This window comes from Pagrus major, chromosome 9 (assembly GCF_040436345.1).
Source record: "Pagrus major chromosome 9, Pma_NU_1.0".
NCBI classification, from domain to species: Eukaryota; Metazoa; Chordata; class Actinopteri; order Spariformes; family Sparidae; genus Pagrus; species Pagrus major.
The window spans coordinates 1,232,919-1,260,269 of record NC_133223.1 but is presented as its reverse complement, the minus strand read 5'-3'; the positions used below and the strand labels follow the sequence as shown (position 1 = coordinate 1,260,269).

The 27,351-nt window shown below is 40.6% G+C and overlaps 1 protein-coding gene across 4 annotated transcripts in view; it reads left to right on the top strand.

The window, feature by feature from the left end:
- Nucleotides 1-546: 546 nt before the first annotated feature.
- The window catches only part of mmadhcb (metabolism of cobalamin associated Db), a 41,736-nt gene continuing 14,931 nt past the window's right edge, over nucleotides 547-27,351 (top strand). The window contains exons 1-6 of one of the 4 annotated variants that reach the window (XM_073473072.1): nucleotides 547-766; nucleotides 1,234-1,283; nucleotides 10,329-10,473; nucleotides 11,750-11,967; nucleotides 12,242-12,347; nucleotides 22,910-23,040. In XM_073473072.1, coding sequence (XP_073329173.1) covers nucleotides 1,275-1,283; nucleotides 10,329-10,473; nucleotides 11,750-11,967; nucleotides 12,242-12,347; nucleotides 22,910-23,040 — 609 coding nt within the window. In that variant the 5' untranslated portion in view covers nucleotides 547-766; nucleotides 1,234-1,274. Of the gene's footprint in view, nucleotides 767-1,122; nucleotides 1,152-1,233; nucleotides 1,284-10,328; nucleotides 10,474-11,749; nucleotides 11,968-12,241; nucleotides 12,348-22,909; nucleotides 23,041-27,351 lie in introns of those variants that run through there. The other 3 variants (XM_073473074.1, XM_073473073.1, XM_073473075.1) reach the window with 3 other exon arrangements.

Sequence of the window (27,351 nt, the reverse complement as noted above, 5' to 3'; positions counted from 1 at the left end):
TTCATGTATTTTCCACTGTGAACATTCAAACGTATTTTGGATAAATATGAAATACTATATGAATAGAAAAATTGGTACTAATGAACAGATAAATGTTGCAGATGGAGCAGACTGAAATATCCCTTGTTTCCAGGTTTACATATTTATACATATTTATTCTTGTTTTTTATATATATATATATATACACACCAATCAGCCACAACATTAAAACCACTGACAGGTGACGTGAATAACATTATAACATATCATCTTATCACAATGCGATGTTCTGCTGGGAAACCTTGGGTGCTGGCATTCATGTGAATGCCACTTGACACGCACCACCCATCCAAACACTGTTGTGGACCAAGTAGGCTACACCCCCTCATCACAGCAACACTACCAGATGGCAGTGGCCCCCCCAGCAGGACAATGTGCAGTAACAAGGACTCAAGAACAATTACACGACATCAATGATGATAATGTTCCTCCTGACCGGTGGGTGGCGGTAATGTGCATCGAAATCGTTTGTCAACCGCCAAAGGAGAGACCAATCTCTCAATAGCGCATGCGCTAATTCAAGGTGACTCGAACATTGGAAGAATGGTGGATTTTCAGTTGTGCTAATCCTAGTTTTGAATGAATTCTCTATAAAAGCGTCAGTACGTGTAATAAAAATATCACATAACGCTATCAGATAGAAGTGGGACGTCTTTTTACTTAGGTCTCCTAACGCCGCTGATTAACACTGTCAATTACAAGTTAGTTTGAACTTAGAAAGTTAAGGTAAGTTCAGGTTCTTTTCCCCTCATTTGTTAGCTCCCAGTAATCGGTAGCGTTGGCAACGTTACTATTAAAATATTTCGACTGTTACACCGAAATCTGTGTCCCGACAGATGCAGTGATGCAAAAGGATAAACTAGTAGATGGATCGAGGTGTTGACCAAATATTGTCAGATGGCGCTGTCTTTATTTGAAATAGCACTATCTTTAGTAGCAGCTGTCTTAATATAGTATGTGGCAGGAAACGTATACCGCGTTAACGTTGTCAGTATGGCGAGCAGGAATTCTATTGATGTCTCTGAAGCTGATGTATCTTACAGAATGTTTAGTGACACGGTTTAATGGACGCTGAAGGCTAAAGGGTCCACGCGTTTTTTTCTTTCCCTAGGTGAGGTTCTAACATTAGTTGTGTTAGAAGAATAGTCGTTTTTGGAATTAGCTCCTGACTGTTTAATCATCTACTCTTACAGAATCGTAAGTGGACACTGCAAGAGAACGGAGGCAGACAAGGATGGCCAGTGTAAGTCAAGTGTGTAAGACAGAAATGTATTTGGCCCTGAAAGAAATAGAAATAGCTATTTGGGGCGATATGGCGCCCCACAGTTTCCGACACCCTGTCGTAAATACAAATCTCTTATTTTCAGATGTAATGTAAGTGTTACCATCAAACTTCTGCAGTGTCATAACAATGAAATGTCTTGAAAACATGTCTTGCAGTAAACATGCATGCAAAGAGGTTTTTTTTGCCGTGCGGCAGTCATAGTTTGCACAGGCCTGCACTCAGCTCAGAGCAGTAGCATGCCAAGTAAACCAGAACTACAATGTAATGCTAACAACTGTGCATATGGCTCGTCAAATTGGTAAAGGTTTTTCCTTAGTGTGTTTTCACCTTCTGTACAATTGTTTCGTACTGTGCAGTGTGCCAGAGTAAGATTAACCCCTCTCGCGAGTTGGTATGACATGGGCATAACTGTGTTTGTTTGAGTGAGTAAAACGGGAGGGCAGAAGATGGCTAGAAGTAGGTCAGAACTAACTGTACAATCGTTGGCCAATGATTGGTACAGTCTAATAAAATCCAAATGTTCTGCCATAAAGTCCACTTTTATGATGCCTATAATGTTCAGTTCAGTCATAGAGGTGTTAAATCACCATCATGTTTTAGTATGGAGTTAAAAGGCAGTAAAAATGTTGTTTTTAAAGGTCATCCTCTCTCTTGTACTAAATGGGAAGGGAAAAAAATTCCGAAATGCAGTACAATAAAATGTTGTCTAGATCAATACTACCTTTAACTCTGACTTCTATAATAAATAGAGTTGAATTTACACATTTATGACAATGGCAACAAAAAAATATACACTATAAACTCTGTAAAGGTAGGTTGTTTTATTTCCTCATTGATTCAGGCTGTATCAAAGCGCAATATTTATTAAATGTTTACTGTATGTAGAATTGTAATCTTAGTCGGATATTGATATTGTTTGTTACTGAGGATTATCTAAAATTACCCTTTTTATGCTCCATCAATCATTTCTTTGAACAGCCGTGTTTGCCCTCACAGTCAGATATTGCATGTCATTTTTTTTGTGAGTGAAAGTTATTTTTGTTTAGAATACAGTAACTGTGCACACAAAACTATGGGTGTCACGATTTTGATATTTAATCGAAAATTGATCAAAATGAGCCCTCAATTTCGACAGTCTAAAGTGCAAAATGGTGTTCATGGTGCATTCAGTTGCATGTCTGAAAGCTATATTGCTTAATATGGCAAAGGATATGCGCCCACATGCAGACATCATGGTGTGTTCAAGTGCACCTCATAAAAAATGTAAAGGACAGTTTTTTAGGGCATAAAAGTCTAAGTCTAACAATAGCATAGCTGTCAGTGCTGAAAAAAATAAACGTTTTTAAAAATGCGCTACATTGGCTCTGTTACATCATCCTCTGACACACTGTCCTGCCCACAAAACTATTTAATTGTACTCAAATAAAGTTCCTTGAAAATTCTACTTTAAAACGGTACTTGAGTACTATACTGTAACATAATTCCAATAATATTAGAGATTATATGTTAATATTTCTGAGTGAGCAGGATCCTGGGATTACTAGCTAAGTATCTGAAATGAAGCTACTGCGCGTCTTAAGTGATTCTAGTTTGAAGGTGCAGAAAGGTGCTAGGGTCACAGTCGTTTTTAAACAAGAAAATGGAGGAGAAGCTTGTTCTGGCTGTGTGTGTTTATCCTGAGCTTTATCAGACAGAAACTCTTATAACAGAGTCCATTTGTGGGTGCAGATTGTTTGTACACTGAATGTTGATTGTGAGTGTTGTGCTTTTATCACCCCACATGTTGTAAACTTATTATTAGCTGTGTCGTCAATCTAAACCAACGTGCAGCACTTTTTCTCTCAGCACACAAGCGCTTCATCCCAGGGCTCCCAAGCGCACTGCCAGCTTTTTTCTTCCCAAAAATTACATGATTGGTTGCCTGAGAAAAAGCAGTGGTGACAACACAGATGCTTTTCTGTAAACTTAAGAGATTTCCAACTTGAAGCATCCAGAGTGGTCGCACAGAAAAAGGCAAAGCACTCAGAAAAAAGACCCTGGGAGCAGTGCGTATTCTCTTGGTGGCTACATGCAGCTGCATATGCTGGCTCCTCATTAGAAACAATTCTAAAAAGATGTTGGCACTCAAAAAAAAATGTTATGTGGACACAGACCCTAACTCAGGCTCCTTTTTTAAAGATATAGACGGTATTTGCACATTCTGTGTATACATTGTGGCTGCAGCAGCTCTTTGACTCTTTGATTCTTTTTCCTCTCTCGTGCCATTCTCAGCAAAAATGGACAATGAAAATGATCATAAATAATATTAATAACTATATTTAACATTTTTGCTGCTTTACATTGCCGTCAGACGGTTTTCCATTGGCACTACATTCCCTCAACTGTACAACGCATGTGTTCCTACGAACAAGCACAGCTGTGCCTGCCTCATATCAACTGTTTGGGTCAGAAAGTGCTCTTGTGAAGTTATACTGATAAAACTTTTTCTAAAGATTTCAAAGATGGTGTATACTTGTGTTTCTCTGGGCTGTTTGAACACATCTGTATCCTGGGGTCTCATTTACAAAACTCTGGAGAATCCACACTAAATGTTTGCGTACATACAAATGAGGAAATGTACGCCAAAATATATTCTTTTTTTTATATATATACTTTTTTTTTTTTATTAATTAAATGCACAAAGAACATGAGATCATCATGGGTGTTACAGTTAAAATCAAAGTGTTCTTTTACACATACATCATGGTATAATGTCATACTATTCAAGGTGCATACACAATCCATTTTTCCCAGTGTTCAGTACATTTCTCCAACTGAAGTCTTAAAACAAAAGTAAGTCTCTCCATAAAGTACATTTCTGTAACAAAAGAGAAATCTAAATCCACCCCAATTATTTTATTTATCTCGGTAGCCCCCTCTCTCCAGAATGACTGACTGGATTTTCGGACAGGCCCAAAAAACATGAAAGTAATTATCCATAGAGGTTCCACATTGTCTCCAACAGAAGCCTTGGCTCTGTTTGCCTTAGCAGTGCTGTTATTTTAGGAGTTACAAAAAATCTCACTACATTCTTCCAGCCAAACTCTCTGTGATCTTGAGTTTGCAGTGGTCACTTGTGTCTCACATATTTCCATCCAGATCTCTTCTGATATTTGTGTTTCTGACTCCCTCTCCCATTTTTGTTTAATGGATAACATAGAATGATTTTTTTTTTAGAAGCTTGTATACTTCCATATATTCTTGAGACCAACTTTTTATTGTCTTTTTTTTGGTATGCATCATGAAATATAGAAATCAAATTGTATTCCTTCTCCTCTTTGACCTGTAATTTTTTATTATAATAGTCTCTGACTTGCAGGTATCTATAGAAGTCCTGCTTTTCCAGTCCAAATGTGTCTGAAATTAACTCATAACTCTGAAATTTTCAGTTTGAGGTGAGGGAACAGAAAGACGTGATACCTCTCCTAACCCATTGTTTTAAGCCCCCGTCCAATCTAGCAGGTTCAAATTCTGGATCGTATGCTACCCAATTCAAGACCCTAGCCTGTTTCTCTATTTATAACTTCCTCAAAACCTTAAACCATAGCTTAAGAGTGAATAAAGTTCATCGATTGAAGCTGTTATAATGTCTTTCAGCTTGGCTTTTATTTCCTATTATAGATTGTTTTGGAATTTTTATCTGTGTAATTTCCAAGCTTTTCCACTTGGATTCATAATTTGGAGCGCATCAGTATACTAAGGGTTTCAATTGCGCAGCATAATAATAATCCTGTAAGCATGGTAAAGCTCTTCCTCCCTTCTTTTTTTTTCAGCTGCAGTGTCTTGAACTGAACCCTAGGTCTTCTACTGTTCAAAACGAACCTTGAGATCCAGGCATTCCACTCATCAAATTGTTTTTGGGCTACCTCTAGAGGCAATGACTGGAAGAGATAAAAAAAAAAAAGCTGTGACAACACATTCATTTGAATTATTTCTCTTCTATTACTCATATCTAGTAGGAGGAGGATCCATCTAGAGATGTCAGATTTGATCTCTTTATTAATGAGGTTGTTTTCAAAAAGTTTTGACATATCTTTAGTAAGGTTTATTCCTAAATATTTTATTTCGGGCGAGTCCCATTTGAAATTATATTTCCCTTTTGTATCTGGGTGGGGAGTATAATTAAATGTGAGGGTTTGCGTTTTTGGATATTTAGCTTATATCCAGAATATGAATTATATTTATTTAGCAGGGACATCAATTTAGGGATGCTTGAGTCTGGGCTTGTAATAAAAAGCAGAACATCATCTGCAAACATACAAGTCTTATGTTAACCCACCGAGTCAAATGCCTTTTTGGCGTCTAGGCTGACCAACATTGCACTGATGTTTTCTGATGTAATATGACTCACCACTTGTAGTGTTCTCCTTAAATTATCCTGTGTCTGTCTATTTAATACAAAGCCTGTTTGATCTAAATCTACCAGCTCCGGGACAATGAATTCCAGTCTCTTAGATAGGATTGAAGCAAATAATTTATAGTCTACATTCAAGACTGATATTGGTCTGTATGAGCTGCATTCCTTTTATCTTTTCCTTCTTTCGGGAAGATAGAGATAACTGCTTCCTTCCATGATTGGGGGGCTTCCCCTGTTCTCATTGTATGATTAAAACAGTTAAGCAGAACAGGTGTTATTTGAAGTGTAAATGTTTTATACCACTCAGGCGGATATCCATCTGAACCCGGAGCCTTATTAGCTTTCAATCTTGAAATGGCTTTATTCAGTTCTTCTGCTGTTATCTCAGCCATAATTTCTTTATTTTGTTGTTTTCCTATAGATGGTAGGTCTAGTGAACTTAGAAAAGACTTTATTGTTGTAATATCTGCCATGGCCGGTTGGGTATATAGGTCTTTAGAATATAGTTCAAAAGCACATTGAATATCCTCTGATTCACTGCAAACCTTATGTGTCTTTTGGTTCCTGATCTTATAAATCGTATTCTTTCCCCGTTGTTTTCGTATCCTCCAGGAAAGTAGTTTCATTGCCCTAGGCCCCGTCTCATAATACCTTTGTTTGGTAAATTTAAGTTGTTTTTCAATTTCCTCATCATATATACCTTGTTTAATTTTGTTTATTCTAGTTAATATCTGAGGATCTTTTTGTTCAGTGTGTCTGATTTCTAATGACTTCATTTCCTCTTGTAATTCAACAAGTCTTCTGTTTTTCCTTTTTCTGAAAAGCCGTGAGGGCAATAATTTTACCTCAAATGACTGCCTTTGCTGCGTCCCATAAAGTATTTGGAGACACCTCTCCATTATCATTATTTTGTAAATATGTTTCAAATTCCTGTTGAATCTGTTTCTGTACTGTTTTGTCATTTAAAATGCTCATATTAAGTCTCCAAAGTGTATTTTTCCGTTGATTAGTTAGGTGCAGGGTTAGGTACACCCTTGAGTGATCAGATATGTCCCTAATCCCTATCTAACAGTCCCTGACTCTGTGCCAGTCTGATTTTATATATAAATAAATAATCAATTCGTGAATATACAGAGTGACATGGGGAATAATAGGTGAATTGTTTTTCTCCTGGATGGGACTCTCTCCACATGTCAATCAAACCCAGCTCTGCAAGCATCCGCTGGACTAAAATGGCATTTGGACTTTTCTTTTGGCGCTGATTAGATGTATCTAATTTAGGTTGAAGTTGGACATTAAGATCACCACCATAAATTAGAATTCCCTGTGTTACCAAGACTATCAATTCAAATAATTTCTTGAAAAACATTTTTTTGCTCCCTGGGGGGGCATACACATTAAGTAAAGTTACTTCTTCATTGTCTAATTTGCCCTTTACTAAAACAAATCTCCCTTCCTTATCTTTCACTTCTGAAATAAATTCAACTGCATTAGGGATCAGTATAGCCACTCCCCTCCTACGGCCTGATTTATGAGATGAGTAATAGGTATTTTGAAATCCAAGTTTTTTAAAATTTTTCATGTTCTAAAGAAGACAGATGAGTCTCTTGCCAAAAAACTACCTGCAGCTTTTCTTATTTCATTTTAGCTATAATTTTACTCCTTTTAATCGGATTATGCAGCCTATTGACATTTAGCGTGACTATCTTATATTCCTGATGATGCATTTACTCTTTTCAAACTGTGTACACCTGTGTAACATTACCCATGATATCCCAAACAAGAACAATGAACAACAAAACAAGAGCACAAACCAAAGACTTCCAAGTCCGAAGGTCAAATAAAACCTCAAGTTGAGAGGAGATCCTTGCGTCTGTCGAGGGCCTCTCGTCGGTATCAAAGACGATACTAGTCTGCACCGGTAACATTTTCAAGTCAGTTTCCCCATAACGGTATGAAGTTACATCTTATCAAGCTCAGTAAATAATAATATTAAGTCTCTTTGTAAATTGGCAGAGAGTTGAGAAACATAAGTATTGTCTTCTCAGGTATAAGGATAGGAATAAGCACTTTCAGGAAAGAAAAATTAAATTCCTTAGTAGACTGAAAATTAAATTTCAAAAGCATTTTCTTTTTAGGTATAAAAATGCAACATAGATAAGTTTGAGGAATTACTTAAACTCTCATAGTAAGTAGACAAAAATCAAAAACTCAAAAGCCCAAGCGTTATCATCTTAAGTAGGCCTATATAATTCCAATTTAGGTAGATTTAGGTAGAAACGGAAAAACTATTATTTAACTCTTAAGTATAAGACTCAACTTAAACAAATCTGGGTATATATAATAGTAACTCTCCCAGTAGACTGACTAGAGTGCAGTAATAAGTCATCCACTTTACATGGGGGTTAATAACACTTTTCTTCAAAGCCCAGTGTTAAAGATGAGGGTCCAAGCTGGGGGGTTAGTCCCAGATGACACGATGATATTTCAGTTAACACTCACTGGGTTTACCTTCTATAGAGGTACATGGCTCCAGCCGGTAGCCACTCACCCCGCGATAGTGTGGAGATGTTTACCCTCGGGCGCTTCACTCGCCAGCAACAGATGCTCCCGGTGGAGCACGCTGAAAGCTCCGTAGTCTCTCTCTTATCCGCCCGTGGTCCACTACCTGTCTGCGGCGATCTGCACCTGCCTTCTCCCACATTGCCAATCTCCGCTGCTTCAACGCTGCAGAGTCTGGCTCCTTAACGTTTTCCATAGGGAATCCTCTCTTCTTCAGGTCTTTTGCTGCCTCTGCCGCACTCTCATAGACCTGGGTGCCGCTGTCAAAAAACACCTTCAGCTTAGCTGGATGTGGCGTTTGGAATCGGATTCCTTTGGCTTTGAGCTCTCTCAGTATATCCCCACATATGCCTTTCTTTTCTTCAAAATCTCGGGAGGGTAATCTTGATCAAAATAAATCCTAATAAAATAAAATAAAAAGATTTGTTTGCTACGAAGCAAACAAATGTCTTTCTCCACGCAGTATGCAATACCTGTTCTTTCACTCTGAACTCGAGGAAGCAAATCACCAGTGACCTAGGCGTTGCGTCTTGGGGAGGCTTTGGGGCAAGTTCCCGGTGGCAGCGCTGTATTCCGAGGTCCATTGTCCGCGACCGGCAGGCCGACTTCTGATTTTATTAGCTTCATTACGAACTCCGATAGATTGGACCCCTCTGATTCCTCCGGTACTCCGTATATACGGAGATTGTTCCGGCGTGAGCGTGCTTCTAGCTCAGTTAGCTTAGCCTGCAGGGCCTCTTGGCTCCCTAGCGCCTGGGTGAGAGCCTCCTTCGCTGTCGTGTCCCATTCTTCAATGTCGGATATACGCTGTTCGGCTTCCGCCACTCTTGCTATGGTAGCCTGTAGCTCACCTGTAGCTTCCTGGAGTTTCCGGTTGATTTCTCCTCTAAACTTGTTCAACTACTTCATGTCGTTACGAAAGGAAAGTCGGAATTCACTCATTTCACTTTTAAGATCCGACCTGAGAGCACGAATCTCGTTTGATGGCCTGCATGCCGGGGCTAGCTATTTCTTCGTCAGCGTCGCCATTGTTCTCATAGTTTTCCTCCTCACTGTATGTTTCTTCAACTGTCTCTCCTTTATCATGTCTTGGGCCTTGTTTACATTTAGTCTTTTTTTGTTTATCCCCTTCCATGCTAAGTTTCAGTACAGTTTTTTTTTTTATCTTAATGTTCTTCAAAGGGGATAAATATCCGACCGGTTGGGAGCAGGGTTTTTAGGCTGCCATTCGCTTCAGCGCCACCGGAAGTCCCCCACACCAAAATATATTCTGATTGATCAAACCTGCCATACTGCTGATCGATGGTTCTTTACAGTGAATCATAGCCATAGTGAAAGAAAGACAAAGAAATTACACAGTTATCTCTCTCTCCACAGTGCTGTGTCAGCACTGGTTATAATTACTGGCTTGACTCTCAGTGCGAGACCCAACATTATGAGAATTGTTCTGCGGCAACAGTCCATCTATCCTCTCAGTCACAACGGTTTTCTGGCATGACCTCACCAATATGTTGCGTTGGTTAATCCAAGAGGACACTGAAATTCTGTATTGATATTGGCAGGAGGGGAGCGACTGAACTGTTAGCAGCAGGTGAGCAGTAGAGTCCTGCAGTGTGCTGTGGCATTGTGGCGGCTCATAGAGAAACTGTCTTGTGTTTATCTGATTGGCTCTTCTGATTGGGCCTTATAGAGACCACTGATCAAACTTTTTACAATGCAAATTGGATGATAATGATTGGTGGCTAATCAATTAGAGCACCCTTACTGTTGGCAATTAAGCTTAGAGTAAATCCGATTAAGCAACATGCGAAACGCATAGTTCGCTCATTGTTGTTTTTAATTTTACTTGTAAATAGTGTAAATCATATCCTGGTGTGCACTGGAATATCATTTGGTTTCACCTGTACTGGCCTGTACTGGCTGCACCCAGAAGAGTAGCACTGCTGTGTGTGGGGTATCTTCTGTTGTTTGGCATTTAAATATATATTTCATTGAGATGTCTGTTTTTTTTCATTATGAATGCAGTACACATGTGATGTGTTCAGGTGCTGTGCAGCAGAGCCAGGCTGGTCACTTACCTCCCAGGTCTTCATGTCTTGGTGTATCGTGTGGCTGGAACCAGAACCTTTTCCACTGCTGGATCCTCGGGCTCTGATGAACTGCATGTAGCCATCAGTACTTCTGACATGGGTATGCCATTGATTTGCATATATTTTCCATGTTATCTGTCAATCCATCCATCCGTCCTATTTTTGTGAACGCATTATCTCATGAAAACCCTGACAGAATTTCTTCTAATTTGGCACAAAGATCCGCTTTGACCCAAGTAAATTTCTTTGGTCAAAGGTCAAGATCAGTGTGACCTCAAAAAACACGTTTTGCCATAACTCAAAAATTCATACACTAATTAAAATTTCACAAAAATGTCTACTAGGATAACATGATAAAGCTCGTTGGTTTTGCTGACGTTGCGCTTCAGTTGATTGTTGTTGTTGCAGCAGCATGTGATTAGGCTCTCTATCAATTTCCTGTAAAGACAGCATATTTCTCACTGGAAGTTATTCACTGGAATCATACATGTCAATATAGTGATAACTCCCATCACAGTGCAATAGAAAGACACAGAAATTTTAAAATTGATGCTACATGACCAGAGAAAACAGAGAAAAAAGGGCTGTGGTGGTCCCTTTTGCCCAGAAGGTAGAAAACCTACAACAACCAGAATGCATTGTGCCGCACATGACCAACTAACACCTCCGCTGATGGGTGACATACTGCAAGTTGGGTGGGGCTTGGTTTTAGCTTGTCATACATTTTGAAACAAGGAAAAGTAAGGCGGCTATCTAGTAAACAATATGGTATTACATCTAAACAGTCCACTAAAATATGTTTCTGAAAACAATTGAGGAGAGAAATAGACAATGAACATGATCATTGTTCATATATGATCAGTACTGCCTTGTTTTATAGTTTGATCACAGTGGTTTAGACAGTTTGATCAGAGTTTGGTGAGACATCCCTCACTCGATCCAAGAAAGAGAGAGAGTTGCCCTCTCTCTGGAGGTCTGACTACGCTGTTCGTGTCATGGATGCGGACATAGAAAATGCACATCGACAATCTGTAGTTGATACAACAGCCCTAACGTTTTGCTGGCAAAAAAGTGGGGAGTGCGGGCAAAAGATTAACATTGTTCATTTGCATATACAACTGAATTTGTACTGATACAATCTGGATTAAAGTCGGCAGACTTCTCATTTAATAGCCTTTATTAAGGCATTGCTTAATATGTTATGAGTGTGGACAGACACGGATGTAAACTGCAACTTGACAGAATGGCAGAGGCATACAAACCTGAAGTGGTAATTCTAGTTTTGTTTTACACCAAAACTTTTTTGACATGTATTCTCTGTGAAAGCAACCTTATCATGCACTGTGTACTTTTCCTCACATTCCTCCCTCGTTAAGGACTGCGGACAGTGTGGCCTGATGAGGGCATGGGGCCTTTTGGACCTCAAGACCAGCGCTTCCAGCTACCTGGTAATGTGGGTTTTGACTGCCACCTGGAAGGACGAGCAGAGCAGAAGAAAAACCTAGAATACAATATGGTCCCTGATGTGCTGTGTCCCCTGTCCAGCAGTGAGAGACACGAGTTCATACTGACTCAGTTCATCGGAGACTTCTTTGTAAGTGAAATAATGTTGACATCAGTATTTTGAGAAATCAGGAAAAACTGCTAGGCAGGCACCACAAATATCTTTCCATCTTTCCAGTTTAACCACTGTTGTTACGGAATGTAGTTGATATGTGATTCATACAAACATGTTCACACATACACAAGGGTCATCACACATGTGAACCTCGGATTTAACCATCACATTGGGAAATACAATGTGTGTGTGTGTGTGTGTGTGTGTGTGTGTGTGTGTGTGTGTGTGTGTGTGTGCGCACTCATTGCAGGAAAAAGATGATCCAGCCTTGTCTCTGAATGTCAATAGAGCTGAAGAGTACTTTAAATCCAGTGTGGAGTGTGCCATACAGTATTGCCCGGAACTACTAAAGAAAGGTACTGCACTGATACTGCACACTGCATAAATGGCCTCGTGGTAGTAGTAGTAATAATAATAATAATAGTAATAGTAATAATAGTAATACATTTTATTTATATAGCACTTTTCATGATACTCAGTTACACTTTATCACAATTTAAAAGGAACGACACATTAAGAAGGAAATGAAACGGTGCCTTTCTAGTCAACCCACTACTCAAAGCACTTGCAGTGCTTTTCCTACCCTTGAGGTGGTGTGACTGCATGTCAGTAATAAGAATCAGAATCAGAAATACTTAATTGATCTAGCTGCTCCCATTCAAAGTTCAGAATATGCAGAAAATAATAATAATGAATGAATAATGAATGAATGAATAGTGTAAACAAGAACAACAAAAACAAAGCAAAAATACAAAAAATGTACACTCCACTAGAATCAATATACATAGATACAGAGCAATAAATAATGCCAAAGTTGAAAACACATTTGCCATTGCACACTGTTTGTCTTAAATTGCAAATTAGAGAGAAACAGAGCGTCCAGAGTCCTCCTATTGACTCAGAGTGTCTGACACTCGGAGCGAGGAGTTGAACAGTTTGATGGCCACAGGTAGGAATGATTTCCTGTGGCACTCTGTGGTGCATCTTGGTGGGATTAGTCCAGTTTATTATCAATGTGGACTCCCAGATACTTATAATCCTCCACAATGTCCACACTGACACCCTGGATGGAAACAGGGGTCAATGGCACCTTGGTCCTCCTCAGGTCCACAACCAGTTCCTTGGTCTTTGTCGGATTGAGCTGTAGATTGTTCCGCTCACACCATGTGACAAAGTTGTCCACAGTAGTCCTGTAGTCATCCTCTCCTCCGCTGCTCCAAGACGAGTCTCTCCAGGGTCTTCATGATGTGGGAGGTCAGTGCAACAGGTCTGTAGTCCTTGAAGCCACAGGGACGCGTCGTCTTCGGCACAGGGACAAGGCAGGACGTCCTCCACATCACAGGGACCCTCTGTAGACTCAGGCTCATGCTGAAGACATGGTGAAGTACTCCACATAGCTGGGGGGCACAGGCTTTGAGTATCTTAGGGCTGACACCATCAGGACCCACAGCCTTGCCCGAGTGGGAGTCTCACCAGCTGTCTCCTAACATGGTCAGCTGTGATGCTCACTGTAGAGGTGACAGGTAGGGGAGGGGGAGGTGTAGAGTCAATTGGTTGTAGTGTGTAGTGAGTCTGGAGACCAGGGGAGGAGGAGTGGGGAGGGATCTCACAGGAGGATGAAAGGCTGTAAGGAGGAGGAGGAGGGGTTGGAGAAGGTGGTAGTTGGTAGACAGCAGTAGGATTGATGGTGGTGTTATCAGGGGGTACAGGGGCCTCGGTATCAAATCTGTTAAAAAACAGATTAAGTTTGTTGCTCGTGTTGTTCTGCTGAAGTTTCTGCTCCAGCTTCCTCCTGTAGTTTTCTTTACCCTCCCTGATCTTAGTGCTGGGCGGTTTGACCAAAAATGTATATCACGGTATTTTTCAAAATTCTAACGGTTTCACGGTATATGAAGGTATTTTTTTTCATGCATAATCAGGTGTTCACAGCATTTTCTACTGGTTGAGAGAGGAATTACTGCAGTAGATTGACTTAGGATGGTCTATTTTACTGTTATGATGAGTGAATATTGTAGAATAATTCCACACTAGTAGTAATACAGGTTTGCATGGCCCCAGAAAATGATGCTGTTTACAAAGAAGAGCCACTCATGATTCTAATGAAGTGAAGAATCAGAATGCAAAGACAATTGCAGTCAAAATACAGAACTTTTACTGTGCAAATTTCACAAACATCTTTTATAAAACCAATAGCCTACAGAAAGTAGTGCAACTTGTAATAATTATACTTTTGCTTCAAGTTCAAGCCCAGGTACATTACACAGTATTCAAGTAAATCTAAAAAGGAAATATAAAAAAAGTGTGACTTAGTGAAGAGGCCGCGGCTCCAAAGGAGGCGTGACGGTACACGTCACGATGATGATGTATGTGTTTTTTTCAAAGTGTTTCCCGGTGTCCTCCTGTTAATCTAAACATGTGCCTACTGACTGTTTATAATCATATGGATGCTGTTATAATGTGCTGTGATTGGGATCCTGACACACCAAACACCCTGGAAAATGAAAAAGTTAAGTTTTTCTCTTAATTACATAATTACATAATCACCATCAGTAAACGGGACACTGTCTGACTCTATCATTTGCGGGGAGGGAGGCTGTTTATGGGGAAAAGTTAACTGAAGTCTCGGTCGGGAGGGCTGACCATCACGGTGATTTCTTTCACCGTGACAAACAGTTGGTGAGTAAAAGTTTTTTGCCGGGGACAGACGCTGTTTTTCGGGCCGAAATAGTCGGTCAGACAGACACTTCTCCGCGAATAACTGTGGTATTTTTTTCCTCATATAAGTTGCCAAAGACACGACCAGTTACTACGTTACTGTTGTATGGTCATGTAACATTGCTTTGTGGGACATTTATCTATATTTTGTTGAGTGAAGGACCTGTACAGTTATCAGACAGTGAACACCATTAGACCGACACGCCCCCGCTCCGTGCCGCCGGCTTATCTGTTCACACTGCTTCGGTTCGCCAATACTGCACCTCTGATACTACCTCTGGAGCCGCATCAGAGGCGCAGCAAAATTTCACCCCTCGCCGCATCTGAAACTTTCACACAGAGGCGGATGCGGAGAATTGGTGCAGGATCCCCGCATACAAACGGAAGTGTGAATGAGGCTAATGTCTGTCCTATCCATCTTCACTGTAACGTAACACCAGAGCACTACTGTTTACCCTCACCACGCCTCGCAGTCGCACCATGCCTGTTTAGAAGCGCAACATTGAAAAGGATCCGGTCTGAAACAGTGTCGCGCAGCGTAGCATTCCGAACGTTGTGTAATCAAATACACCGGTATGGCGGTACATTAAAAATTCATATCATAACGAAAATATACACCGGTATTCGGTGTGAACCAGTATCCCGCCCAGCACAGTCCCTGTATTGATCTCACCTCCTCCCTGTTGCCGCTTACCGCTCCCGGTGCAGTCCCTGTCGGCCCTAACAGTCTCATAGCCCTCGATGGAAACGTTGTCGGGAATGTCCTGGTGCAGCCATGTCTCCGTAAAGCACATTAAACTACACTCCCGGTACTCCCTCTGACTCCTGGCTAGTGCTGTTAGCTCCTCCATCTTGTAAGCTAGCAATCTCACGTTACCCATGATGAGAGAGGAAACACTTGGCTTAAATCTTCTCTTCTCCGTAAGCCTCTGTTGTCTTGACCTTGCTCTTGGATTCCGCTGCTTTATTCCTACCCTGCAGCCTCTGTGTGTCCATCTCCATATCTCTTTAAGGATGTCTGTTGATCTGGACATCATGCCGGCCGGCCAGCTTCATAGCGAACAGCTGATCCCTCGTATAAACAATGCGGCTGTGTAGTTGCTGTGCAACAATGGCTCCGCTGAATGAAAGAAGTACTTTCAGAGCAAAAATAAAAGCCAAAATTCTCTCAACCAGCATGTTTGGAGAGGGCACGGCTTAAGTAAAAAGCTAAAAACAAAAAGAGTCAAAATAATATATTAAATACAAGCATAAAAGTGTAAGAAGAGTAAGTATAAAAGTATAGAGTATAAAAACAAACAGGAGCGCCCGCAACAGGCTGCATGCACAGTGGCGCATGCACACTAACAGTAATATATCTTTGGGAAGAAGATACTGAACCCAAAATCACTCCCGATAGCTGTTTGATTAGAGTGTGTATGAATAGCTGAGCACAGACATATTGAGTGCCGAAGAAATTAGTCCTAAAACCTTGAATTTTGAATAGGTTTTTGGTTAATTGCCTTAATTAAGGTCTGTGGTTAACTTAAGCTTAAAACATTTTCACGTTTTGCTCTATGAAATAAAATATTTCATTTTATACACCACATTTGAATTAAAAAAGCATTTATGTATCTTTGAAAAGGCGGTTGCTAACAAGTGGCTTAATTAGACTACAGAAGTTGTCGTGGACATTATACGTCACTATGCTGAAAACACGAGAGACTCATCTACTCACTAGTCCGTCTTTACAGGCAGGCTTTAGTTGCAAACTAGTTTAACTCTAACTTTGGAACTTGGAGATTGATCAGTTTATAGTGAAGGACTTTTTACCTCTGGAGATCTTATTTATGCTTCAAAAATCATAAAAGTGGTATCATCAGTATCATAAACTTCCAATTTACACAAGTTCCAATTTTGTCAAAATCTGAATTTCTTTCTTTTTAATAACTATAATTGACAGCATACACAATTTTTTTTTTTTGTATGATTTTTTAAATGGAAATTTCAATCGTATGTTGTTAGCATAAAAATATACCTACCTTGCCTGCGGGAAGTGGGAATGGGTTAATAGGCAATTTTTAGTGTACCTATATTTAAAAAAGCTGTTTAGACCCGCTAATTTTGATGGAAAAGCGTTATAACTAACATTTTCTCCAAAACTGCACCAGGTTACATGAACCTTTTCCAGTGTCACTCAAACAAATCTCAAAATAGAGTGCTCCATTACTGCACAATTTATGTACAAATGAATTCCAGTATCCACTTAACATGTTATAAGCTGTTATATTGAGTGACCTGTTGGTGAAATGACGATGCTGTAATTTTAGGTTCCTCCTGTTAAGCATTTATTCAGTGTATACTGGTGTATCCGGAGCTCTTAACTGTGATAGGTATAAAAACGAGAACTCTGCAATTTGCTGCAGTTGACGTGTAAAAGAAATAAAAATTGGCTGCTCTGGTTCAGACAACAGAGCCCCTGTGTTGTTATTTTAAAATTTTAACCCCCTGCTATAATGTTTTATTTTTCCAAAAGGAAAAGATACAGTCGTGGTCAAAAGTTTACACACTTATAAAGAACATGTACAGTATATCATGGCAATCTTGAAAATGCTTTGAAAAACTCTCATTTTTCTGTGATGGAAAGAGTGGAATACTTTGTCACAAAAAACATTCATGAAGTTTGGTTCAGTTATGAATTTATCATAGGTTTTCTGAAAATATGACCAAATCTGCTGGGTCAAAAATATACATACAGTAATACTAATATTTGGTTAAATATCCCTTGGCTATTTTCACCTCAATTAGATTCTTTTGATAGCCATCAACAAGCTTCTGACAGGCCTCTGGCTGAATTTTTAACCACTCCTCTTGACAGGATTGGTGAAGTTCAACTAAATTTGTTGGCTTCTTGGCACAGACTTGTTTTTTCAGCACAGTCCACCTGTTCTCAAAGGGGTTCAATTCAGGACTTGTTCCATTCAGGAGATTGTTCCAAAACCTCAATTCTAGCCTGATTGATCCATTCCTTTACCATTTCTGATGTGTGTTTGGAATCATTGTCCCATTGGAACACCCAACTGCACCGAAGACCCAATCTTCTGCTGATGATTTTATGTTTTCCTGAAGAATTTTGAGTTAATCCTCCTTCTTCATTACTCCATTCACTTTCGTGACAGCACCAGATCCACTGGCAGCAAAACAGCGCCATAACGCTATACTACCAGCACCCTGCTTGACAGTAGGTATAGTGTTCTTGGGGTTAAAGGCCTCACCTTCTCGCCTCCAGACATATTGCTGCTCATTGTGGCCAAACAACTCAATTTTTGTTTCATCTGACCACAGAGTTTTCCTCCAGTAGGATTTTTCTTTGTCTGTGTGATCAGCAGCAAACTTCAGTCAAGCTTTAAGGTGCCGTGTCTGGAGCAAGGGATTCTTTCTTGCACGGCTGCCGCTCAGCCTACGTTGATGTAAAACACTAGACACTGACAACTGTCTTCCGGCAGCTTCTAATTCAATTGCAGACTTGCTCTTCTGTGGTTTTTGGTTGACTCTAGGCTTTACACGATCAGGATTTTTGGGGCCGATCACCGATCACCGATTAGTTAGTTTAAATAAACCGATCACCAATCCGATCATGTGAGGGAGCAATATGTGTATTTAATTAACTTGTTAATTTACTGTATATACTTATGTACTGTTTACTGAGTATCAACCAAAGTATTCTCAAGCATTTTTGCCAATGTTTAACAATCTTTGCCCTGCCCCAAACTGACAGAGATGCAAGGGTAAAACATCAATGACCTCTAGAGGGCATTCAAGGACTGGCCAGACATAAGTTCAAAGTTCAGTCAGGTCAAACCAAAATAACTTGAGACAGAAATAATGGGCGCAACAACTTACTGCGTGGATCAAAGTATGCCAGCAAACACTGAAATGCGGGGTTCTCCACAATATTAAATGGCAGGTCAGCCAGCACGATAAACTCCATAAGTTTCCTTGCGCCACCCCTTGCCTTCTCACTGTCTCGGCTATACGGACGGGTACTGTCTAAAGTAGTTTGCTTTAGCATCCGTTTCGGTGTTTCTTTTTCTTTTTCCACGCTCAGTTTCTTGAATCTAGGTGCCTGATTTAAATTTGTCATGTTGGGGCATTTTGCAGATGCTCCCCCACGAGGTACTCTAGTGTTGCACGGATTGCGGGTGGCTTGGGTTGTGTCTGTCTCGTTCGCTTTGGGGGGGGTCCCGCACCGCCGGCGTGTTTGTTTGAATCCGACAGCTAATGATTCAAGATTCAAAAAACTTTATTGTTCGTCACATCGTGACAGGGCTCAAAACTAGCTGTCGGGTTCAGGCAGGCGTGTCGGTGGTGTGGAGCTTCTTCAGAGTGGGTGGGACAGGTGGGACACAGGCCGTCTGCAATCTATGCAACGGGAGCATCTGCGGGGAGTTTCAGCACGACAATGACGTCATTGATCGCATCGGCGAATTAAGACATTATAGCCAATCTCACAAATTGCATAAAAAGCAAAATATCGGCCGATCCGATATAGACGATCAGATCGGCGGAAAGCCTAGTTGACTCTTGACCATCCTGACCAATTTTGTCTCAGCAGCAGGTAATAGTTTGTGTTTTTTTCCTGATTGTGGCAGTGACATAACTGTTCCATGCACTTTATACTTACAAACAGTTGTTTGTACAGTTGATCTTGGAACCTGTAACTGCTTTGAAATGGTTCCAAGTGACTTCTCTGACTTGTTCAAATCAATAACGTGCTCTTTCAGATCAATGCTGAGCTCCTTAGACTTTCCCATTGTAGTGTTCGTGGCTGAGTCTAATGTGTCTATCAATCAAGCCCTATTAAAATGGGCCCAGAAAAGTCATCAGCTGTTATCAATCAGAATCACTCAGAAGAAGTTAAGAGGCGATTCTATAATCACCAAAATTGATTGTTCATGTTACTGTGTATTACTGTGTATTTTGAGCCAGCAGATTTTTTCACAAAAACATTTATGAAGTTTACGTTTACAGAAGTCTTCTGAAAAAAGTAGTGTGTTCCTCTCATTCCATCACAGACAAATGAGAGTTGTAGAAATCATTGAAACTGAAGACTGCCATGATATACAGGTGCATATCAAAAAATGAGAATATCATGGAAATTATTTTTCGTAATTTAATTCAAAAAGTGAAACTTTAATATATTCTATATTCATTACACATAAAATGAAATATTTTAAGCCTTTTTTTTGGTTCTAATTTAGAGGCTAATTCTAATTTTTTTTAGGCTTACAGCTCAGGGATTTATGATACAGAAATGTCAACCCTCTGGAAAGTATGTGCATTTATTAGGGCTGCTCTATTATAGAAAAAAATCATAATCCCGATTATTTTGGTCAGTATTGAAATCACGATTATTTAAACGATTATTTTTGAGTTTGGAAACATGATGCATTTATTCAGCATTTCTCTCAAAAAAATACACAAAATGTTCAAATCGAAAATAATGTACAAATATGTATCCAACTGTTCTGCAATTTCTATAAAACATTTAATGAATAAAATAAATATACTTAGAAAATCAAATAAGACAAACGATAGGGTGCATATCTTTAGCTAAAAAGTATCCAATGGCAGCTGTTATTTTCTTGTGCCTATCCAAATTTGACGGATAAGGAGTCACATTATACAGTGCGTCTGAGATCGATGTCTGACTCTGCATTGATGTTGTGGCCTTGTCTTTGCGAGGGGTGAAATTTTGCTGCACCTCTGATGCACCTCCGGAGGTAGTATCAGAGGCGTAGTTTTGGCGAACCGAACCAGTGTGAATGGATAAGCCGGCAGCGCGGAGCGAGGGTGTGTCGGTCTGATGGTGTTCACTGTCTGATAACTAAACAGATCCTTCGCTCAACAAAATAAAGAGAAATGTCCCACAAAGCAACGTTACAGGACCAAACAACAGTAGCGTAGTAACTGGTCGTCTCTTTGGCAACTTATATGAGGAAAAAAATACCGCAGTTATAAGTGGAGAAGTGTTTGTCCGACCGACTCTTCGTCACAATTCTGCCTGAAAAACAGCGTCTGTCCCCGGCAAAAAACTTTTACTCACCAAGTGTTTGTCGCGGTGATTTGTGTCAGCCCTCCCAACCAAGACTTCAGTGAACTTTCCCCCATAAAACAGCATCCCTCCCCACGAGTGACAGAGTCAGACAGCGTCCTGTTGACTGATGGCGATTATCTAATGATGTAATTTAGAGAAAAACGTAACTTGAGTGAGTGCCAGTCAGCAGGGCCGCGTTGAATGCTTTTGGGGAGGGACTGAATTGCGCATGCGCGTCTCTTTCAGAAAATCTCCAGGCCGACTGTACAACGAAAAATGCCAAATAAATCATTTCAATTCGATTATATTATTTAATTATTTGACAGACCCGAACCCAAATGGACCCGTGAAAATTGTTCCTGGAACTGACTGGCCCTGAGCTATTATTATAATTCTGAGTTCCGAACCCAAATGGACCCGTGAAAATTGTACCCGGAGCCGACTGGCCCGAGCTATTATTATAAATCTGAGTTCCGAACCCGAGCAGCACCGAGATATGTCGGAACCGGCTCCGAATAGAACCGTGACATTCCAGCCCCGAACCCTAAAAAACCCGTGGACCCGAAATGCCCGAGTTGCTTTATGATTTAATACAAGTTGTCTAGTGTTAAATAAGACTCGTTTTTATTACTTTCTGTTTCTTACCTAAACGTAGTCTTCTTCTATCTGGTTCCTGCTGCGGGCATTGCCAGCCCCCCTGGCCATAACGTGATGTAAACAAAAATAAATCCACATCGTCATTTTCTTGTTTAGATGGTCATGTACTGTAATCCTTCTTCTTAGCCATTGCTAACGCTAATCCACCGGTCAGTAGAACACATTTTCTCTTGTTTAATTTACATAATAATTTTGGAGTTTCCATTGTGCTTTGCGGAGCATACCGGTAACAACACGCTATGGCAACTCGATTGTTTAACCATTTTGAACCATTAACCAAAACGTTACGTTAATAAACAATCTTTTTAACTGCCCCGAGTCCTGACCCTAGGCTCTAACTTTTGCTTGAACTTTCACCTTTGACGTCATCATCAGAAATTGACAGTCATGAGTCAATCATTTAGTGCCCTCTTGTGGCGAGAGTTTTGTGAAAATGACATACAAATTATCCATCATCAGGGGACAACAGTCTAGTTCAAATGTATTTTTTTATACTGAACAAACCACAGTCCACACAGCTGTGACCGCCAATCGCCGGGTCCTCTCGGGTACTATATAACCCGGCCTTTCACTATAAGAGCCCCGAGACAAACTCTCCCGGTTCCGACCCGGCCCGGGAGTCACTTCTTGTAAATGGACCCAAAACCCAAGCCGGGTCGGGTCGGAACCTCGGGTTTTCGGGCTGTCGGGTTTTTCCGAAGACCTCTAATTGTTGGGTCTGGTCTCTCTCATCTTCCTCCAGTACAGTTCAGGTCAGGCAAGTTGGCTGGCTAATCAAGTACAGTAAATTACTATTATTAATTCAAGTGTATGTAAACTTTTGACCACAACTTTCAAAAGCTAAAGCCTTATCATCAACTGGAGTAACGTCTCTGTCTTTGCTCAGTTTGTGCCTGCTCGTGCCTGTGTGGACTCAAACAGAGAGGCCCAACCGGTCTAGGCAGATGGCCGCTCACCGTTGAGTCTGGTTTGGCGTCAACATTTTTGCCTGTTAAAAGAAAGTTTTTCTCCCCACTTGCTTGCTCATGGGGGAAATGTTGGGTCTCTATACATACACTAATTAAAGAGCATGGTCTAGACCTGCTTCAATTGGAAAGTATCCTTAGATAACTTTTGTTGTGAATTGGCGCTATACAAATATAGATTAACTCATTGAGGAAGCAGAGTGAAAGCTCTCAGAAAGCATGGCCGTAAACGACAGAAAAACTCAGTAAAACTCTCACACTGAGTTGAAATCAAACAAGTGCATTAGGTAAATAGCAGAAAATATTTAGTTCTTTCTTTCAGTTCGGGCTGGCGTTCCGTCAGGCATGTGTGTAAACATTTATCAGATATATCTGACATTAATTGGCCAGTCATGTCTGATCAGGCTTAAAACCAGCCAATTCTGGCATCTGTAATGGCACTTATTGCTGATAAGAAGCAGTGTTTCTGTCTGATGTGTATGTCTCCTGATAATGTGATGAACAGATTTCCAGTCCATGTTTCCTGAGGCTCCATCTTCTGAAATGACGGTCGTCACGGTGACTCAAAAGACACAGAACGATATGACATCGTGGTGTGCTGATGTGGAGCAGGAGAGAGAGCAGATGCTTGACAAGGTGAGCTGCTAGAATATATCAAGTAGTAATGATGCTGCTGTAGAAAGGCTATTTTTCTTGTCTGGCAGTTCATACTGCTTGGTCAAAGTTATGCTTATATATACTGCATACAGGTGGGGTGGGAGTTGGTGGGTTCATAGAGTAGGTTGTGTTAATAATACTTAAGCTGATACTCAAAGGGATAAGAGGATAATGATGATATAAAGAAGAATAACTGGACCTACAAGCAGATAAACCTGGGTCCAAGCACCTGATGCAACACTGTATAAAAGGTGCACCGTCAGGAGGCCATCTCTGAGTAGGGCTTAGACACCTCATTTGATATCTGGTATAGCGGTATAATTCAAAATCTGCTCAACCCTGGAGTACAAGTACCATGGAGTCCGACTTTGCTCTAAAACTAATCTTAACAAATTATTTGGCACCTCATTCACAACTATTGAAATGTAGGAGCTGTTCTCTGCAATAGACACCTTAACGGTTAAAATAAAATTGTACCTATACAATTATGTTTCCTGTTAATGTTCACATTAGAAAGAACATAGTAGATACTTGGGTGTAACTCCAGTTCTGTGAGTGTGCACGTAGCCCTTGGACAGACTCCGCTTTTGGTTTACCCTCCTTGATGCTCCGCCTCAGCACTTGAGAAAAAAATTGATGCACTCACTACCCTGTCAGGGCATACCATCCGCTCCCTATAACATCCCAGTGCTAAGCTGGAGTGTTGCACAGGACACAAAGTGTGCAGATGTTCCTCTGTACAAAGAAAGAAACCTTCTGACAAATGACCATGAACCTCAGCCTGCTTACCATAAAAATAGCTTAACAAGTGGGTGACTTGAACCTGTCTAAGCCATCATGATCTGCCGCAATTGCGGCTGCAAAAACCCCCAGAGTGGATGCAGCCTGACCTTTCTTGAACAGCTCCTGTAGGAAATCCAAGATACACTGTAGGTAGCACAAATGTGGATTGAGGTCCTTGGCCTCACATCAGCCAGCAAAAAACCTGCCAACATTTAGAGTAAGTCCTGGAAGTGGATGGGGTACCCTGGATGGTCAGGACGACTGTGGGTCGAAGACCCAGACTGCTAAAACCACATTCACATTACAGGATTTTGCTGTCGCAGACGGTTTTTGGAGATAGCCGACAAAAAGATCACATCAGGAACAGCTTGCAGGTGTGCTGCTGACGTCTGCTTCTGATTCGCTGACAGGTCAGAGAGCCAGGAACAAGCTGCTGTCATCTGTAGTAGCTCTCTGAACATAATCAGAATACAGAATGAATACACACGTACGTTTTCTGAATTCACAATACATACACACAAGCATTCATTTTATTAAACCACTATACGGTATGTTTGTTAGTGCAAAAATAATCCTTGCTGTCCGCACATCCTAATCTACTCTATCACCCATATTATTTTATTTTTCTTTCTGTTTTTTTTTCATTGCAAATCAGCACACAAACAACTTGGACTGTTTGGACCACGTCATTCCCGTGTCACATCTTGTATGTTTGAGCTTGTAGTGTGTTACCCCCTGTATCTGATAAGTCATGTAGTGTGAAAGTGGCAGTGTATGGAATCTTCAATTTTCTATATTACTCCACACAGCTACTCTTTTATCAATTAATACAAGCAGTAAGATGAATCTAAATTCCCTTTTTATTTAGAAAGTCCTCATGTGTTTTTGTGCAGGCTACAGTTATTTTCTGTACAAGTTCTAAAGTTGCATTTTCATACAGTCATTCCCCAGGCCCAGCACCAGAGAAATACTCTCTGTCACTCTCTGTCTTCTCTTTATATAGCCATGGCAGTGTCCTAAAAATTATGCGAGCGCTTATTGGATGAAAAAATTAGTATACGTCCCAGAGTGCAGGATGAGTCATCAACATTCTTTTATTGTTTTCCAGGGAATTACTAACTCCAAAATACCGTTAAGTGCCCTCAAAGTTACTTTTTTAAAGTAGAAAAACACAATAGACTAATAATATTAAGTTTAAAAACACTAAATGCTGACAAATGCCTAATAGATTAACAATAAAAATAAAATCTTTATTTCTTTCTTTCAAACCATCTGTCTCCTCTGGCCAAGATGTTTACATTGTTGTCCTCAAAGGAATGATTTTTCTCCTTCAGATGTAAGTAGACAGCAGAGTCTTGACCTGAAGAGTTGACCCTCCTGTGTTGTGCCATTTGTTTATGGAGAGAGGTTGTTTTGTCTCCCCAATGTACAAATCTGTGCAGTCCTGGCTGCACTGAACAGCATAAACTACATTAATCTGTTTATGCCTGGGTGTTTTGTCCTTAGGATGGACATGTTTCTGCCTTAGTGTGTTGGTAGGTTTTAAAGTGAACCGGGATATGATGTTTATTGAAGTTCCTCCTGAGTTTCTCAGATGTTCCTGCGACAAAGGGGAATGACGATGTTGTTACATTTTCTCGTCTCCTCCTCTCTGTGTCCTCTGCATCATTTAGTGGTTTTGTCAAAGGTCCAGTTTGGGTAACCACAGGTTTTAAGTGCTCCCCTGATGTGCTTCTGTTCCTTCTCCTTCCCCTCTGTCTTAGTGCAGGGTATCCGCGGGGTCTTAAAAAGTCTTAAATCCAATAATTTGAATTTAAGGCCTTAAAATGTCTAAAATCTCATAAAAGGTCTTAAATACGATTTTGAAAGGTCTTAAAAATCTATTAACGTTACTTTTATTTAAAACATGCATAAACTTAAGTCTCGCTTTTAAATATTTCGATTTTTGAGGACGCTATAACGTAACTACAAAACGGAACTAAAGTAGGCTACCTGTGCTGCCCGGTCAGAATTTATCGAGCACCACCAGCTAGTGTGCTGTGCGTGTGCAGCGGTGTGTTGTTACAGCTTAGTATAGCAGCGGAGAAAACTTAACGAAAGCCCACAGCAAAGCCGAATTACTTGCATAAGATGGGTAAGTGCAAGTTCAACGATTTGTGGCTCCAGAACGATCAATTTAATGCATGGTTGAAGCCGGTGGATGGAAACATATATGAAGCACACTGCACTTTCTGCAAGAAAACTTTGAAACTTGGAACATTGGGCATCAAGGCATTGGAATCCCACTGCAAATCAGAAAAACATAAAGCGGTCATAAAATGCCAGCAGCAAACGCTTTCAATCAGCCAGTATTGTTCCACATCAGGATCTGGAGCATCGAGGTCCAGCGCGACCCAGTCTGCTGCAACTCCAGTCGACCTCCGGACAGCGTTTGGGTCTACACCCACACTAAAAGCGGAGGTGCTATGGACTTTTCACACGGTAACTAAGCACCAGTCATATACTGGTAATGAGAACATTGATGAGCTGTTCCAGACCATGTTCCCGGATTCTGAGATAACGAAAACTTTTAAGTGTGGAAAAGACAAGACGGCGTACATTGCGCGATTTGGATTAGCCGATTTCATCAAGAGAGACCTCATCTCCAAAGTTAAGGGCCCGTTCGTGCTGATGTTCGACGAAAGCATGAATCAAACGAACAAGACCAAGCAGTTGGACCTGCACTTGCGTTTTTGGGAAGGTGAGCGGGACCAGTCAATCAGAATCAGAATACTTTATTAATCCCCGGGGGGAAATTGTTTAAGGTACCAGTTTATGGGGCATGCAACGCACACACACACACACACACACTGGCCGTTGGCTGTAGAGTTTACCAATATTTTTTTTATTCTGAGTTCCAAACAAATATTAGTGAAAGAGCTGTGAATAAATTCATATACTTTGCAAGTAATTCCGGGCCTCCAATTTTCCTTCATGACTTTTGTACTTTTTTGCCAGTATCGATGTGAAATGGGTCTTAAATTGTATTCATTATGGTCTTAAAAAAGTCTTAAATTGACTTGTTGAAACCTGCAGAGACCCTGTAGTGGGCACGATCTCGGCCAGATGGTTTAAGGTTCTGATGAGCCCCAGCTTGTGCTCCAGTGGGTGATGAGAGTCGAACAGCAAGAACTGATCTGTGTGTGTAGGTTTTCTGTACACCTCAATGTTGAGGCTTCTGTCTTCTTCTATGTGTAATGCACAGTCCAAGAAGGGCAGACTGTCTGATACTGACTGGTTTTCTGACCCCCCCAGACCCCCCCAATAAAGCAAAACTGCACATTTCAGAGTGGCCTTTTATTGTGGCCAGCCTAAGGCACACCTGTGCAATATTCATGCTGTCTAATCAGCATCTTGATATGCCACACCTGTGAGGCGGGATTGATTATCTCGGCAAAGGAGAAGTGCTCACTAACACAGATTTAGACAGATTTGTGAACAATATTTGACAGAAATGGTTCTTTTGTG